The 17378-nt window shown below is 40.6% G+C and overlaps 1 protein-coding gene across 1 annotated transcript; it reads left to right on the top strand.

Annotated features, from left to right (window-relative positions):
* The first annotated feature begins 573 nt into the window (after nucleotides 1-573).
* WNT16 (Wnt family member 16) lies at nucleotides 574-10545 on the top strand. Its single transcript, XM_047851001.1, has 4 exons — nucleotides 574-668; nucleotides 852-1093; nucleotides 3080-3366; nucleotides 10081-10545. Exons 1-4 carry the CDS (start codon nucleotides 574-576, stop codon nucleotides 10543-10545), a joined length of 1089 nt encoding a protein of 362 aa, XP_047706957.1.
* Nucleotides 10546-17378: the final 6833 nt, after the last annotated feature.

Genomic DNA, 17378 nt, shown 5'->3' on the forward strand with positions numbered 1-17378 from the left:
TGGCAGTCTTCGGGTTGAATCAATACCCCTCCCGCCGAGACCCGCTCTTAGAAGACCGCGACAGGAGGAAAGGTCATGAACACACCCGGGTCTGGACGCGCTGTCCCGGAGCAGCGGGCCCGAGCGCCCCCCGCGGAGCCCGCTCGCAGCCAATGGGAGCTTAAGGTCCGGGGATGATGAGATGCGGGGCCGAGGCTGGGCCAATCAGGCTCCAGGCGCGGCCAGGGGGAGGAGATGGGAGGAGAGGCCGGGGGCGATGGAGACAGCTACACCAACAGAAGTTTCTCACCTATTTCGGCGAGGGACGCTCCCGCACCTCTTGCACACCTCCAGCTCCGCGCGGGAGGAGGGCCCCAAGCTCCTTTCTCCACCTCCTTTCAACTGCTCCCTGCAAGCGAGGGGAAGGCTGCTGAGAGCCCCTACCACCGCTGGCCTTCTTTTTATGTTGTCTCACAGGGAGAGAGGGGGCGAGGGACAACTTGGTTCTGGGGAACTGACCTCTGGCCTGGCGGGCCTCTGGGCAGAGAGGGCAGCAGTGGAGCGGCTGGGGCTGGGGGACTCCATGCTGGGGCCATGGACAGAGCGGCGCTCCTGGGACTGTCCCGCCTGTGCGCGCTGTGGGCAGCCCTGCTCGCGCTGTTCCCCTGCGGAGCCCAAGGAAATTGGATGTGAGTATGGGGGCGGCACGGGGGTTGTGGCAAAAGGGGTGCCCAGCCTCGGGGGACTTCCAGCTGACGCGGGAGAGCAGGGCCGGGGACCCTGGGGCGGATGACCCAAAATTTGGCAAAACACCTGGGATCGGAGAGGAGAGCTGGGGAGCGGCTCACGCTAGGGGCGGCGGTGTCTTACAGGTGGTTGGGCATCGCTTCCTTTGGGGTTCCGGAGAAGCTGGGCTGCGCCAACTTGCCGCTGAACAGCCGCCAGAAGGAGCTGTGCAAGAGGAAACCGTACCTGCTGCCGAGCATCGGAGAGGGCGCGCGGCTGGGCATTCAGGAGTGCAGGAGCCAGTTCAGACACGAGAGATGGAACTGCCTGGTCACCGCCACCGCCCAGCCGGGCACCAGCCCCCTCTTTGGCTACGAGCTGAGCAGCGGTAAGTCCCGGACCCTCGGGGATGGCGCAGGATGGAGGGCGACAACTCCTCCAAGTACGGCAAATGAAGGAGTGCTTTCGTGGTCCGCCGCTGTCTCAATCCCAAAAGAGGTCTTTAGTGGACGAGAATTGGGGGGGGGGGGGGGGGGGGGTGACGGAAACCAGGCCCGGGTGCAGGTGCGGTCCTGGAGGGGGGGTGACTCCCCAGGTCCAGAGTGGGGCGCTAGGAGCTGTAGCTCTTCCTCCGTCCCGCGGCGCTCGGCGGGAGTTGCAGAAAAACTGACACTCCACCCCGCCGACCCCTCGGACCCCGTAGCGCCCCCCTACGTGGGTGACCAGCTGGAGAAACATGATGTCGGCAGCAGGGAATGCTGCCGCCGCATCTGCTTTGATTTAAGAGCTCCGCTGCGCACCGAGCCTTGGACAAGGGGCTAATTGCAGCGAAACCCCACGTTTGTTGGCACCTCGGAGCGCGGGGCAGACAGAATAACGGTGATTGTAAAAGGGAACGTCCTGGACAACTCAACGTGCGGCTAACCCGAGCGCGACTACTTTGGCTCTCCCCTCTGGTCTCCTTTCCTTTTATATCTTCCCTCCAGAGAGCACACCCGCGGCGCGGGAAGCTGCAGTAAAACAAAGTTCCACTTCCACGTGCCCAGTGACTCTGTAGGGATAAAGGTTCAGGGAACCAGGATTGTTCTAGGAATATCAGCAGATTCAAAGAATTTTAGAACCTGGGCGCCGAAAGATTCGTTGTTGTTGTTCACATTCATTTCCGTCCTCCCTCCTCCTTTGACCCTTCTCCACCCGCTCCCTGCACGCATCGCCGCCAAAGTATTGCATTTGCCCCGCTGCGTTTTGGCCGGCGCGCCTTTCCGAAGGGGGCCTGCCCCTCCCCGCACCCCCGCAGAAGAAAAAAGAAGGAAGAAGGGGGAAAAAAAGGAGGAGGAAGGAGGGAAGGAAGGAAGGAAGGAAGAAGAAGAAGGAGAAGAAGGAGAAGAAGGAGAATTAGAAGCAGAAAAGTTTTAGTTGATGAAATTCAAGGACATCAGCTGTTGAAAAGGTTTTTTGGACAACGGGCATGCAACTGTTTCTACTCCAATCTTATCTCAAAAGAAAAAAAGGTCATTTGCTGAGTCTCTTCTAGCCCATTTTACTAATGTTTTAATGAACTTTAATTTTCAAAGCTTTTAGCTCAAACTCTATTGCAGGTGGGCTAAATATATACTCAGTAGATTTCTATAACAATTCTTTTTTTTTTTTTTCTTTGCTGGTGACATTTCATTTCTTTGCTGGTGACTTTCATTGCTTTTAAGACTGTAAAAGGATTAGCTAGCACTATATAAAATATTTAACTGTTCCATATTAATATCAGTGACTTTTGTTTATGATATCCTTGGGGAAAAAAAAAAAAAAGACCAGTCTTTGATGTGAAAGTAAACTGTAACATCTACTGATTGCTTTGGCCTTTGCTTAATTTTAATTTGCATTCTGACGTGTATTATTTACACAAACAAAAATCACACCAAGTTTTTCAGCTTGTGTTTTGTGAGAACACATTTGAAATGTAAAAATAAAGGTAATCTGGACTCTTTGGGCATTGTATTACCATTTACTGTATCCATGCGAAGGATTTTAAATTCAATATGTACTTATTGAACTTTTATTGTCTATTAAGTACTGAGCTAGGTGCTGGCATACATTTCAAATTTTAAAAATAAACAGATGATTCTAATTGTCATGAGGGGAATTTATGCTGTACAATATATAAAAATGCCCCCAAGTGGAATACTGAAAATTAATGTAGCTTTTTTATAAGACTAAGACAATATGAAATTGTCCTTTCTAAATATGTACTCATTAAAGCATCCATTGAAAGTAATTGCAAAATCACTTTCCTGCTAAGAGGTTAAGAAGGAGGCTTTGTTATGAACATAAACAGACGGAGGTATGGCTCTTCCATTCAGCAATTTATGTTTTGTTCTAGGCACCAAGGAAACAGCATTTATTTATGCTGTGATGGCTGCAGGCCTGGTGCATTCTGTGACCAGGTCATGCAGTGCAGGCAACATGACCGAGTGCTCCTGTGACACCACCTTGCAGAATGGCGGCTCAGCTAGTGAAGGCTGGCACTGGGGGGGCTGCTCCGATGATGTCCAGTATGGCATGTGGTTCAGCAGAAAGTTCCTAGATTTCCCCATCAAAAACACCACAGGAAAAGAAAGCAAAGTTCTGTTAGCAATGAACCTACACAACAATGAAGCCGGAAGGCAGGTATGTATCAGAAAATGGAATGAAATCTAGTGCCTTTAAATAACACTGGGATGACACTTCTGAATGAATCTGTCCAAGTGATTTTAAAACCATGCACTGGTAGTGGAAGAAACATATATGTCATCTATATGTATAATATATATGTGTGTTTATTGTATACATAAACAATATGTATGACTTCTACATCGATTCAGTTTAAGTTCTCCATCGGATAGGGGTTGATGTATTGGTGATTTTATATTTTGTCTACCTGGAACACTAATTATGAAATACTAGATGTGCACATGCCTTGGGGTGATTTTGTTCCATCCCCTTAGCGATAGAGCCAGAATAAGATCCATAGGATCTGCCTAATGGTACCGAATCAAATTCCGTCTTAAATATGACTTTTGATTATTTCTTTAAATCTATTTTTAGTGGGAAATGGCTCCTAAGCATCATGTGATCAATGCGTCCGTACTTTCTCGAGCAAACATTCTTGGATACATTAGAGAATTCACAACTCCTAACTAATATTTTGGTAAAACAAATCTTTTTTGAAGACAATTAGTTATTTTATTATAAAGTGATACAGATTCATTATAAAAAACAATAAATGCAGATAAATGTAAAGAAGCTTTAGATACATTAAACATATGGATATTTAAATATATACATATTAAAGATTTAATTTAATCTTTAATTAAATTTGAAGAACCACCATCTAATTAACCTCTTTTATGAATTCTGTGTTTTATACTAAAGTTTTCTTAAAATGGAATAAATTTGTAGCTTAATTTAACTTTTATATATTTATTTTAATGAATATTGACACAATAAAGTTTGAGTTCTACAACATAGGGGAATTACTTGGCAATTCATAGTGAGTTTCTTAAAACAGTCAAAACCTTTTTATGAATATACGTTTTCTATGTTGTGATAATCTTTTTAGGACAGGAATATCAGCACATATCCTATATTATTGTAAATATCCAATAACCTGTAAAGGTCCCAAAGTAGTCATTGCAATCTGCCACATTCTCCTGAAATAAATTAAAACAAGTTGCAGTATCTGTCAGAAATATTTAAAGTATATGTTACATTTGTTTTACATTTTTGGAAAGTGAATAAATGGAACCCACTTAGAATAGGTACAAGTTTCAGCCAGCTTTCTCTACTTAACCATTCTGGTTTATAGTGCGAAAACAGAAATCTCAATAAATGTTATTATCACCATGACGCTTCAAATTTAAATTTGAATTTTTAATTCAATGTGAATATTGATTCAAAATAGCAAAATAGAAACTAGGCAAGTCAGTAAATAGCTAGGTAGGCTTTTCATATTTTTGTTTAGAAATTTTAAAATTTAATAAAGTAATTCTTGCTCTCTTCTTAAAGTTTTCCATGTAAAAAAAAAATTAAATGAATGAGGTTCTGCTTCAATGTAAATATTATCCACTAAAGGATTTTTACAATTATCTCTAACATATGAATATAAAAGAGGTCAAATATATGTTTGTGTTTCTTAATACATATTTTTTAAAACTCTAGAGTTAGGATGAGAAACACATTAAGTCAAATTAATATCTTTAAAAAGACCCGCAAATGTATATTAATTATCAATTTAGATCTTAAATCTTCTTTAATCATTCTTTAAATAATTTTGTAGGGAGTTTTAACATTTCACTAGAAAACAAAACTTGGAAATTCATGTCATGATTAATTCCCTGAATAAAGCTATCCCTAAACTTCTGCGAAGCTCTGCAGTATTCTGTGTTTTTATCAGTATCATTAAGGCAGGTATTTAGTGTTATTCTGTCTTGTGTGTTGTTTCTAATTAGGTAGCAATATTTGCCTCGGTAACCACTTGATCTTCAACTAGTATTTATATTCCAAGTTTATTAAAAACATACAACTGTTTAGCATCAATTTTAATCCACTGTTGGCAAAAAACAATCTTCTCACATTACTGAGGTTTTTGCTATTATTCTAATCGTGCAGAAAATAATTCAGCCTATACATATATATGCAGTTTGTGTACATTTTGGAGTTTTCTCTACTGAGTCTTTTTGTTCTTCACTGGTCTACATAGAGTCTTAAAATATTACAAAACGTTACCTGGACTGGAGTTTTTGTTGGTCTGTTTTCATGAAATACTACAATTCAAAACCATTTTGTATTTTTCTTTCCACTGGCAGCCAAACCCCCCCTCCCCCCACCCCACCACCACAACAACAAAAACCAACCAGGTTTCCAGGCTATTATCTAATATGGAAGAACAATCAACTCCATTTTTAAGATTGGCAATTAGGATTTTAATCTAATAGGCATATTCTTCTGAGTAAAGTTCAAGGTCTGCATTCAATTGAGTTGATTTTCCTCGTCTCAAAATCCCAAACTCAAAATGTAGGAAAGCGTTCAGAGAAATGTGGGTACTGGCGCTTAGTAGTGCTGTGAGCAGGATAGATGATTTTCTAACCGCTGACCTTAAATACTCTGATTCCCACTTGGTTTCTGACACCATTCCTAAAGTTATGACTCCAAGAATAATGTTGCTGAATGGTGATTGGCTAACAGAATGATGTGATGTCTTCCAGGGGCAGAACTTCTGGGAATAATGTGACTTGGAATATTTATGGGTATTTCTTTTGGTGTGCTTAAAATATTTCCATTCTTCCCATGTCCACCTCATAAACTTTTAAGTTTCCCTACCCCATAATTTGTTTTATGATGAGTAACTCAAAAAAGTGGGAAGGGCCCAACCCCAAATTTTCATTGACCTGTTTCAAGAATATTTATAAGTACTTGAACAACACATAAGTGTTTTGCTTTTCAGCAGGTTCAAATATATTTTTGGACTGAAAGAGACAAAATGGGTCAGAGGAATAGGAATTCTACATATAACCATCCAACCTTATGTCACAGTTTTCCTAAAAACTTAACTAGATCATCTGATAGTTGACAAAATGAAATGTTTATAACAAAATGTTCCACAATAGTTTGTTTTGTTTTGTTTTGGTCATTTCTGTGAAGTTTGGATAAAGTGATACACTGGAAAACAATCATCGCCTGCTGTGTTACCTCTGAATCAAAATTGTGGGACCAGTCACTCCTTAGACCACTTCTTAGCAGTTTCTATTTTTACATTAAGTATTAATGATACATCTTTCCTATTTCACTTCATTAGAAGTTCATCAAACCAAAACTTAACACAAAGAGCCCAGTAAATTGAATGCTACCCTCCTAATTGCTCTCCCATAGTTGAAAAATATTCCACCAAAATGTGCACATCTGTTTGCAATAGTTAACAAAACATTCCTCTGTTAATATCGTTATAAACCTTAACAACTCAACTAGAGTAGAGAAAGGAATTTTCTCATAACCACATACTACTCATACGAATGCTGTTCTCTAACTTTTCCTGTTAGCAGAAAATGGCTGCTATCACTGCAGTTCAGAACGGCTATTTGATGTTAATTAAGAATCCCAGCTGAAAAGCTCCAGAATATACTTTTTTTTGGAGTGTTCATGCAATTTCCTTAAATATACCACATTTTCCACTTTCATTTTTCTCTGTTTTACTAAAATTCTCCTGCTGCATATACAGACTTTACATCATATATCACCAACTTTCCTTATGTAAATCAAATGTCTTAACCATGCTGTTCACTCTTTTGTAAAACTGGAATAATATGTAAGTACATGTTCATTAACTACCTACTGTGTGCAAGGCATTTCTTTCTGTAAATCTACATCAAGTAAAATAATTTCTGGAAAAGTTCTCTGAGAAACACTAAGTTCTGCAGTTAAACTGTGTGTGTGTGGGTGTGTGTGTGTGAGATCTGCCTTGGACTCTGCATTTCATCAAATTGTCCTAATGGTAATTACATTGCTTTATTTTAATCCCTATTTGCCCAAGTTTCTTCCTTAGAGTTTTTTTTTTGGGCTATAATCATTTAAATTTCATGTCGAGTTATTGGAATTCTTCTCCTTGATGTTTATTTGTCTTTCTATCCTAGACTATATCTATAGCTATGTCTATATCTATATCCATATATATGATAATATATATGGTAAAACATATGTAATATAAAATATATACAATAAAAATTATGATAAAATATAAATAAATAAAATATAAATATAAAATATACACACGATAAAAATACCATATTTATACTTATTGTTAAGGACAAAAAAGATAATGGAATTGAAAGGTAATCGAACAAAACTTAAAAATATCATCCCTGAAAAGTTATAACTAACTCCAGGTATTTAAAAGATTCTAGTTTTCTATAACAAGAAAATCTTCCCAAAATTCTGATGTGAATTCAGCAGGTGATATCATTAGATATCACCTTTTTATCCTTCCAACCTGGGAGGTAATGTGTCCTAACTCTGTGGTCTAACACTGCTGTGGGCTGAGAAATCGGAGGAGAGCCCCATAGGATCAAGACCTTTCCATGCCATTGACTCTCCTGGCAGTGACTCCTTTGTTTAAGGTGGTTTTCAGTTCTTTCTTCAGCTTCAGGGCACCAACAGAGAGTGAGTTAAAGCTGTTCAAGTGAGCTGGACTATTCTGTAAGTATTTGGTGAGCATCTACTCCATCCTCCATGCTTTGCAAATTGGCAACACCATACATGATGTCTGAACTGGTTGATGAAACAAAAGTTGGCCCCTCAGTAAGATCCTGAGCAAGAGGCAGTTTTAAATCACCAAGTGATGACTGTGAGGAATGTTGATCAGGTTTAAATACATAAACAGACATTCTTAGATTTTTGGCTTTCTTTGGACAATTTGTTTTGTTATTGCCTAGCATTAGCTGAGCTCTCTTTTTCTCATATCCTTCAAGCCCTTAAAATCTGAACAAAAGTAGGCAGATTGCATTAATTTGAACATTTATTTGCCTGGAGACATTTTAAAGAATGGAAGTCTTTGTGAATATCAAATGCCATAAATTTAAGTAACTAAGCTGTGTGCCATACTTTATAAATTGCTTTCATATCATTGAAAGCTGTCTTTTGCCTGAGTTACTAAGAAATAGACATAGCTACTTGCTTCTCAGTTTTATGAATTCAAAAAGAGCATATGTGCTCTATTCGATAAAGGACAGGGTTTAAATATTATTCTGTTTACTATTTTCAACACTAATAAGTATCGAATATTGCACAAATCAATACCATATGCTCTCACTCAAGGTTGCAAATATTATAAATTGTCCGAAATAGTCCATCTCATTAGATAGTTCAGAAACGTTAATTTGTTGGGAAACCTAACATTCCACGAACACGTCAGTGTCAAGTTTAGTATAAAATGGCAAAACATAAACCCCTGTCATTTTAGAGTCGTGATAAGAACTGTAAGTGGAATTTAAGCTGTGAGGTTTTCCTTTCTTTGGTGAGATGACACACATAATTTCCAAGTTATTGAATGGGCAGATCAATTTCCCATTTTACCCAGCATGCTGACAGACCGTCAGCGCTACAGCTAGCCCCGGCGATTTATTAATCTGCTCTGTCGTCCTCTAGGGATGGAAGGAAGCTGTGTTAACCAGCCTGCTGTATAAGAGAATAGAACCCCAAAATTCTTGAAATATCTCTATTGCTTTTGCACGGTGAGCCCCATGTAAAATTTTCTCTCAACTCTTCCCGGACCTTCTTCTTCAGGGAAAGGGGGCATTTATTTAGACCTTAATGTGTGCCAGGCAATGGACTCTTACAGATATATGTGATTTCATTTAATTCCTCAGGCTGAATAAACCAAACTCAGCACTTCGAATTGAAAAATTATGTATATATATTATCCCTTTTCTATGTTAGGATGGTGCTACTGATCCATCAAGAATAGGACATATGTTTTGAATTAATTTTCCACAACAGGGGAAGAATTTGCTGGGAGCAACCACACTCTCCAGCCCCTTCTCCTTTTGACCAATTTAAGTTGATTAGTCAGGGTTTCTCATGTGGTCTGTGACCAGAGGATAACACGGTGCCTCAAGCCCGCGTGAACGTAATGGACTTTTACAGTGATCAAACCTGAGAACTCTCAATCCATAGATCTCATGCTTGGATGCCCGTTAGAATCATCTGAGCAGCTTTGTGGACGTGCCACTGCCTGGACCCCACCTTGGCCAAGTAAATCAGAATCTCAGCGATTAGTGCGTTGGTTATTTGCAAAGTTTCCACGGATGCTTCTATGCACTTGTGAGGCGAGGATGACCATCCTGTCAGTGCTTCTCAAGTTTTAAGATGCATATGAGTCCCCTGAGAATCTCATTAAAATGCAGATCCTGATTCTGTGGGACTATAGTGGGGCCAGAGAAGTTGCGTTTCTCACAAGTGACGTTGGTGCTGCTGGTTCATGAACTACACTCTGAGTAGCAAGGTGCGATATCAGGAACATGGAGGCATGCATGAACATCTTCCCACCCCGAAATTAAACACAAAAATAGACATAAGAATAGTGTCCCTCAGGTGTCTCAGATAAACCCTGATGACTACATTGGCCTGGTCCACTACTTTAAATTAGACTTGGAAACGTTTGCTCTGCAGGGTCGGGAGAACGACAAAACACTGGAACCCTGAAGCAGCTGTAGAGACCCTTTATGTTCAAAACTATCGTTTTTGTGCAGGACTACACGGACCCAGAAAGTGAAGTGGTGAGGTCAGCCGCGCTTCTGTTGTTGGGTAAGACACTTCATGAATGATACTTAATGCGATTCCTGTTGGTTTCAGGCCGTCGCCAAGCTGATGTCAGTAGACTGTCGCTGCCATGGAGTGTCCGGCTCCTGCGCTGTGAAAACGTGCTGGAAAACGATGTCTTCCTTTGAAAAGATCGGCCATTTGTTGAAGGACAAATATGAAAACAGTGTCCAAATCTCAGACAAAATAAAGAGGAAAATGCGCAGGAGAGAAAAAGATCAGAGGAAGATACCCATCCGCAAAGATGATCTGCTCTACCTTAATAAGTCTCCCAATTACTGTGTAGAGGACAAGAAACTAGGGATCCCAGGAACACAGGGCAGAGAATGCAACCGCACGTCAGAGGGCGCGGACGGCTGCAACCTCCTTTGTTGTGGCCGCGGCTACAATACCCACGTGGTCAGGCACGTGGAGAGGTGCGAGTGCAAGTTCATCTGGTGCTGCTACGTCCGCTGCAGGAGGTGTGAAAGCATGACTGACGTCCACACTTGCAAGTAGCCCCTCCATCCAGCCTTGAGCCCCACTCCTCAGTGACAAACAAGGGACTGCCATTCCGAGGTGCCTCCCACTGTGCAGGGCTGTGGAAGGCGCCTCCTGCCTCCGAAGTCCCAGACCCTTGGGCCTCCGGCAGCGCTCTCCTTGCCTGACGGATATCCAGTCACACACTGAGCATGTGGATTTGGGGGGATACCAAAGTCGACAAGGTTTGGGTTCATTCTTTGGTGGTTTGGAAATACATATGGACCTACCAAGAAGATAATCTGTCTCCTAAACAAGAAAGAACAAGAAGGAGCCTTCATGCGGGGAGACCTGGGCCATGCTCAGGATAAGATCCTTGACTATGGAATTCAGTTATGGAACTCAATAGCGGTGGGTTTAATATTAGACGTTTTTAAAAGACGCATCTTATAGCAGCGAGGAACAGTAAACATGATCTCATTTATTTTCTCAGTAATTTGGGTGAAGAAATCATACTGTGCATAGAAACAGACATTGAAAAGTTAACAGAAGTGGAAGGTGCTTACTTACCCTTTCATGCATTTCAAAAGAAGGGCAATTTAAAAGAATTTTCATAACTGATACAGTAGCCCTAAAATGTTTGCTAGAGATGTTTAGTGGCAAAAGGGAAGAATCTAAACATAGAACGTAAAATGTATGATTTGGATTTTAAGTGCCTTTTAACTATGAGAGTTTATCTAGAAAAATCTCAGTGAGATATACAGCAATCTTTTATCTTTGGCTTTATTCTTTAATTGTAGACCAGTTTCTACTATTAAAACCCCAGCTCTGAAATATCGGAGAAGAGAGGGATCTCGAAAGCATGTGGGAAACTTAAAGGTAAAAACATAAAGGGCTTTCATACATTGTAAGGGAAAGCACCCTTTAAACATGTAAGACAGTATTTTGTACAGTATTTTGCTTTAAAAAGTTATATATTTTGTAAATACAGTATTTAAGTTATATGATGATATGTATTAAAACTTCAGACATTATTGCCAAAGCCCAAGAGTTAAGGCGATAAAATTATCTCAGAAATAAGATTAGCTTCTGTTTCTTTTCATTCTATTAACTCTGACTTTTTTTAAACATTGAAAAAGAAGTTAATTGAGCAGTTATATGGATGTGTTTTTCTTGTCAAAATGACAGTTTTACATGTTATAGATTAAAATATGCTGCAAGATATTGAGAATTGTGTTATTTCAGCAGATTAGTTAAATTCTGCTTTTAATTAGTTCTGTTTAACTTGTAAGGCTATTATAATAAATTATGCAGTAAAAGTGTTAACTGGATAAAAGAATCTACATCAAAACAATGATCACCTTGTGTATTTGATATCCTGGATATTTATTATATTGTATGTAATGCTGCATTTCCATGTGAATGTCGAATGGTCTTTCTAAGTTTAGTATTCATGCATGTATATTCATCATACTTTACAAGGTTCCTGGTAAAAATTGCAGGGCTGTATTTAAGGTTGTGTTTTAATGTAGATGCTTATGTTTTTTATGAATTGTTAACTATTTCAGTATTCTATAGGAAAAAACTTCTAAGTTCAGGAAGGACAAAGAAAGAATATTCTTTTTCTAATATTAAGCCAAGAAAATGTTTCCTTGCCCATAACTCTCATCCTATTTCCTTTCAATCTTATTTCCCAAGGCAGAGCAATAATTTGCAAAAAAGAGCAAACCCATGGAAAATGTCTCAGGCTTCATATTAAATTCAAGGCTAAACATTTCATTGTGACCCTTACAGTTTAACAAAGAAATATTATTTATAAGTGAAAATCTCAGAAATGACAATTGAATAAATATAGTACTTATTTAAAAGAGTGGTTTACCAATCTTTAGCATCCGCTGATTAGAATAACCTGAGAGACTTATTTTCATGCCCCCCCCCTTTTTTTGCACAGTAAATCTATTTTATCTGCATTAAAATAAGCACTCTTTTTTTTTTAAGGCGAAGAATAGTTCCCATTAACAACCAATTTCTTCTATCAACTAGACAACTTTTCATAATTACCTTACCAACCAATTGGTAGAATCAGGTGGGCTCTAATTCCCAAACGCTAGTATGCAGCCATTGCTTGAAGACAGTGATGCCAACTCAGACTCTCTTCTCTGGGATGCCTGAGCAGGATCTCCTAACTCCCAAGCTTTGGCTTCTTCTTTTTGTGTCTTTTTGTGTCTTTGGCTTCTTCTTTTCCTTCTCCTCCCTGGCACCACTATGGAAGCCATTCTTGAATTTCTCACCAGTTTAACTGATGGCCAACCTGGACTTGGCTCATTTTCTTCCCATTCCCCGTCATGCTGCAGGTAGCACCACGGTGCTCTCGGGAATACAAGTTGTGGAGCCCAGATGTTCCTATTCAATCTAGGCTATTTTGCCTGCGTTGTTTAGGGCTCTTCGTGTTGCAAGTAACAGATGACACAACCCAGACTGACAAATGTTAAAGGAAATGCATTGACTCAGTAACTGAAGAGTCCAGAGTCCAGACTGGTTCCCGTGGAGCTCGATCTGAAAACTCACACTATGTTCCCACGGTTCAGGTCTTTCCAGCTCCAGCCTAAACAGGCTGGCTTCTGCAGTGTTGTCTTCTACTTCAGGCCCTACAAGGTGGTGGGGGGACCCTCACCACCTCATGCCACCCCAGGGGCCCCAGGCTCTTCTCTTTTCTTAGCTAAATGGCTGCTATACTCCCTCCAAACCTCACATTCTCCTACCACTCATTCTAAGGAAAGAGAGAGGTTCTTCTTGGTTGCTTCTATAGGAGAGATGGAATTTTTTTTTTTCCTTCACAAAATGACCAACTAAGGTAGTTCTGAGACTCATTGGCTCTGATTGGTTAATATGTCCATCCGGGAACCAATCACAATGGGCATTGGAGATTGGGATGATCTTAAGGCAATCAGATCCAGTGTGGAAAGTGGCAGTGAGTGATTCATTCCGACTAAACCCACGTAGCTTGAGAAAAGGGAGGGAAGAGGTGAATCTGCGGAGGAAAACCAGGGTGTTATGTTAACATTAAAGGGTACCTGGGTGCTGGGCAGCACAGACATTAGATGTCTTCAGCTCCAGTGATGTGTTTCGAAAACAGCTTTCTGGCAGCACTTGGGTCAGGCTCACAGCCAGACAAAGCCCGGTGACTTATGTATAGGGTTCAAAGTGCCTTCTTTTGTTTAAATGCCCTTTATGATGTTGAAAGGGGAAAAGGAGAGGGGAGGTGCTCTAGTGTATTAATTTTCAACTTAGGAGTTCAACTATTTTGTAAATTGGGAAATGCTTAATAGAGACAGTGGTAAGAGGCAATGATGATTGTCTGAAAATGATATCAAGAAAAGCATATCAAATGGCATTATCTATAACCTCTAGATAAAGAAGTTTGCTAATTAAAATATTTCCCTGGTAGTAGTAGCTTGCAAAACATTAAAAAACGCTTTAATTTGTTTGGCTATAAACAACTGCATTCTTTCCTTATTCACAATCTGGATGATAGTCGTTTTGTTTTTAAAGAACTAGGATAGCTATATTTAGAGTAAAAATAGAATCTAATTATATAAGATGCTACGACCCTGTATGTTTTTGCAGCTTTGTAATCATGTAATATTCACAGTAGAGATTTTAGAAACACACGTTGACTTTCGCAAGCACTGTCAGTACTAGTGTGTCTGGTTTCTACTTAGTTTAAAATGTGGAACCAGAAAAGCTTCCCATCAAAATATTCATTTATAGGCAATTTGATGAGCTGTTGGAACTTGTTGCATTGCGTTGCATTGCACTGCAGTGCCCAGACACTGCGGAGTTAAACCAACCATTTGGAGCCAGTTAGTTAGTGATCCAGAGTACTATAATCCACTTAGCTGACTTGAAGGAAGAAAAATTCGAGTCTGATCTCCAGGAACCAGGAATACTCCTCAGGGCAAGCCCTTCTTAAGGAAAGTTGGCTAAGATGCCTTGATTTTTTTTTTTTTTTAATTTCAGTTTCACTATAGACCAGATGTGATAAGTCATAACATTTCTCAGAGTAGGATGATGAGGTGAGCCGAGAAGGACAAATGCATGTGGCGCAGCGTGAAAAGGGGGACGTGGTTGTACACCAGGGACTCATTTCCTTTGAAATAGGGAATAATAGCAAACACTTAGCACTTACTGCGTACCAGGCATTAAGTAACTTCTATGTATTAATCAGTCTGTGCCCTTCACCAACATGTGCTTCACACAGCATCAAAATTGTCACACACTGAGTTTGCAGTATACCATTTAGAGAGTTTGGGGCCTTTGTAAATAAAATGAAAATTACAGGATGTCCCTTCATGGTTTGGCCATATAAACTTGATTGAGGAGCAGTAGTTAGATGATGGAAGAACTGAGAGCTTAGAATTCACCATGAAATAGAATGAAAAGACACTGCCTCTTGATTTCTAAGCTCTAAGTGATTTAAACTGCCTGCTATTTTAGATCCCAGTGTGGGCTAACAGTCGGATTATGCAAGAGCCTAACAATCATTCCAAAAGGAAATGACTGGGGGTGAAGATCAAACTAATTTAGTGCGACGTTAAATAAATACTTACATCCTTTTTATTGTTGTGCTTACAGCCAATTGTTACATAAGGTGTCATTTTTAATACATGGATGAAATTTACCATTGGTAACGATTTACATTCACATCCAAAGGAAAACCACTAGAGGTGGTTTGCATGATTAAAACCTCTTGAAACAAAATCAGGATTGAAAAAGCAGCCTCTCCCACTGATTGTAAAGGGAAAGTAATAATAAATGTGGACCAAGTCAACACAAACTACAGTTTCGTATGCGACTTTTTAATTTGCAGAGTTAAGTGAAAGCATCTGATTGGTGTGTGAATGGTGGATATAGCGCCGCCTGTTCCCCTCTGTTAACTGCTGTTCTGAACCCTCGGAGAGGCTCTCCTCAATACAGGCCAAGGAGCCTTCCCTTTTGTACGCTAGTAACAATCAAGCCCCTGTGATCATGCCCATATCCAGTCGGCCATGTTTAGCCAAGAAGCAGGAAGGTAGCCCCTTGTAGCCCCTATTGTTCTCTGACAAAAGAGGAGTATCGCCAAATTTAACTGCACATTTAAGTACACCTCAAATTCTGCATGAATTACAGGTGTAAATATACAAAATGTAAAGTTAGTAATTACCTGTTTGTTCCTAGTACATAATCCTGACATTTCTTTTTTAAAAAAAGAAAGATTTTTTTGTTTTTTGGGGTTTTTTTTTTTTTTGTAAGTTGTATTGTTTCTATTTTCCCCCCAGCTTTCCTGGGATATAGTTGACATATAACATTATGTAAGTTTAAGGTTCTGTCCATTGCAAGTGCTTCATCTCAAGCTCCCCGGCAGACTATCAATGTTTGTTCCTTACGGCTTCATCCAAGGCAAGCCAGCAAAATGGAAAAACTGAAAAAGTGAATGTGATAAAGCCTCTTTAACATGCCCTCTATTTAATGGGTATGGGCTAAATAATTTTACAAGCTGAAAGATAAATTTCACTACTCAGAATGAGAAATTCTCTCCTTTTGCTGGCTTGAACACTTGTTCTTTCCCCCAGATGCTCAATATATCATTTCTTTTTTTTTTTTTTAATTTTTTTTTTTCAACGTTTATTTATTTTTGGGACAGAGAGAGACAGAGCATGAACGGGGGAAGGGCAGAGAGAGAGGGAGACACAGAATCGGAAGCAGGCTCCAGGCTCTGAACTGTCAGCCCAGAGCCCGACGCGGGGCTCGAACTCACGGACCGCGAGATCGTGACCTGGCTGAAGTCGGACGCTTAACCGACTGCGCCACCCAGGCGCCCCTCAATATATCATTTCTTGAGAAACTACTTTGAACTTTGCTGACTAAGTAGAGAACTACAGCCTTAAAATGTTGATTGTCACAACTGTATTGTATCCGTGTCTGACACAGTTCTGTAAAATTATAGGGAACCTCTTCCAAACAGATTATTTCCGTAAGAGAATGTTAACATTCCCTCGCAAGGTGTTAATAGTTCCACAAGAATTGTCTTCCAACCTCATTCCTGGGTCAGAAGTTTCAGATTTCAGGGCACCTGGGTGGCTCAGTCAGTTAAGCATCTGACTCTTGGTTTTGCCTCAGGTCATGATCTCATGGTTCCTGAGATTAAGCCCCCTGCTTGGGATTCTCTCTCTCCCTCTCTCTCTGCCCCTCTCCCACTCACACACACACACTCTCTCTCTCTCTCAAATACGTAAACACTAAAAAGGTTTCAGATTTCTTTAAGAGTACAAGCTCATTTACTGATGTAAAACCTTAGGTCCTCTCCCTCAGGGAGAACAGAAAGCCAGCGAGGGCTGTCTGCATTCCCCTGGGAAGAGGCACCAGGACTGAGGGCCGGGTGCTTGCTCCTCAGACCTCAGGAAATCCCCACCTGCCGACTCTCCCACCTCTCCTACCTCTGAGAACAGCAACCCTCAGGCACCACTGCCTTCTCCACCAACTGAAAAACGTACTTCTAACTTTTCGGCACCATTTGCTTCTACATCTCTCCTCTGCTCAGAGCTCAGACTCGCAACACATTCTCCTCAGGGTTCATTTCTCTTCTGGTCACATACTGCGCACAGCACTTCTCCAGTCTGACTCCTGGCACACGGGGTATGCAGAAGCTAACCATTTTTAGAGGCTGAAACTTGAAATAATTGAAAAGTCTATGTTAAAACGAACATCTGAGTAAATGATAAATCAAAAAATTCACGTTAAGTTTTAGGATAGAACTTCTCAGACTCAGACTGGGCTCTTCACTAAAACCTGATTTCCAGAGGTCAGCGTGTACTCTTCCTCAGCTTTGAGCG

Source organism: Prionailurus viverrinus, chromosome A2 (genome assembly GCF_022837055.1).
Source record: "Prionailurus viverrinus isolate Anna chromosome A2, UM_Priviv_1.0, whole genome shotgun sequence".
In the NCBI taxonomy this organism is placed as follows: domain Eukaryota; kingdom Metazoa; phylum Chordata; class Mammalia; order Carnivora; family Felidae; genus Prionailurus; species Prionailurus viverrinus.

What these genes read in the sequence shown, in the direction of transcription:
- WNT16 (XM_047851001.1), top strand. Translation starts at nt 574, where the DNA reads ATGGACAGAGCGGCGCTCCTGGGACTGTCCCGCCTGTGCGCGCTGTGG. An exon ending in TGGCTACGAGCTGAGCAGCG is followed by an intron (nt 1,094 to 3,079) that starts GTAAGTCCCGGA and finishes GTTTTGTTCTAG; the next exon opens with GCACCAAGGAAACAGCATTT. An exon ending in ACAATGAAGCCGGAAGGCAG is followed by an intron (nt 3,367 to 10,080) that starts GTATGTATCAGA and finishes TGTTGGTTTCAG; the next exon opens with GCCGTCGCCAAGCTGATGTC.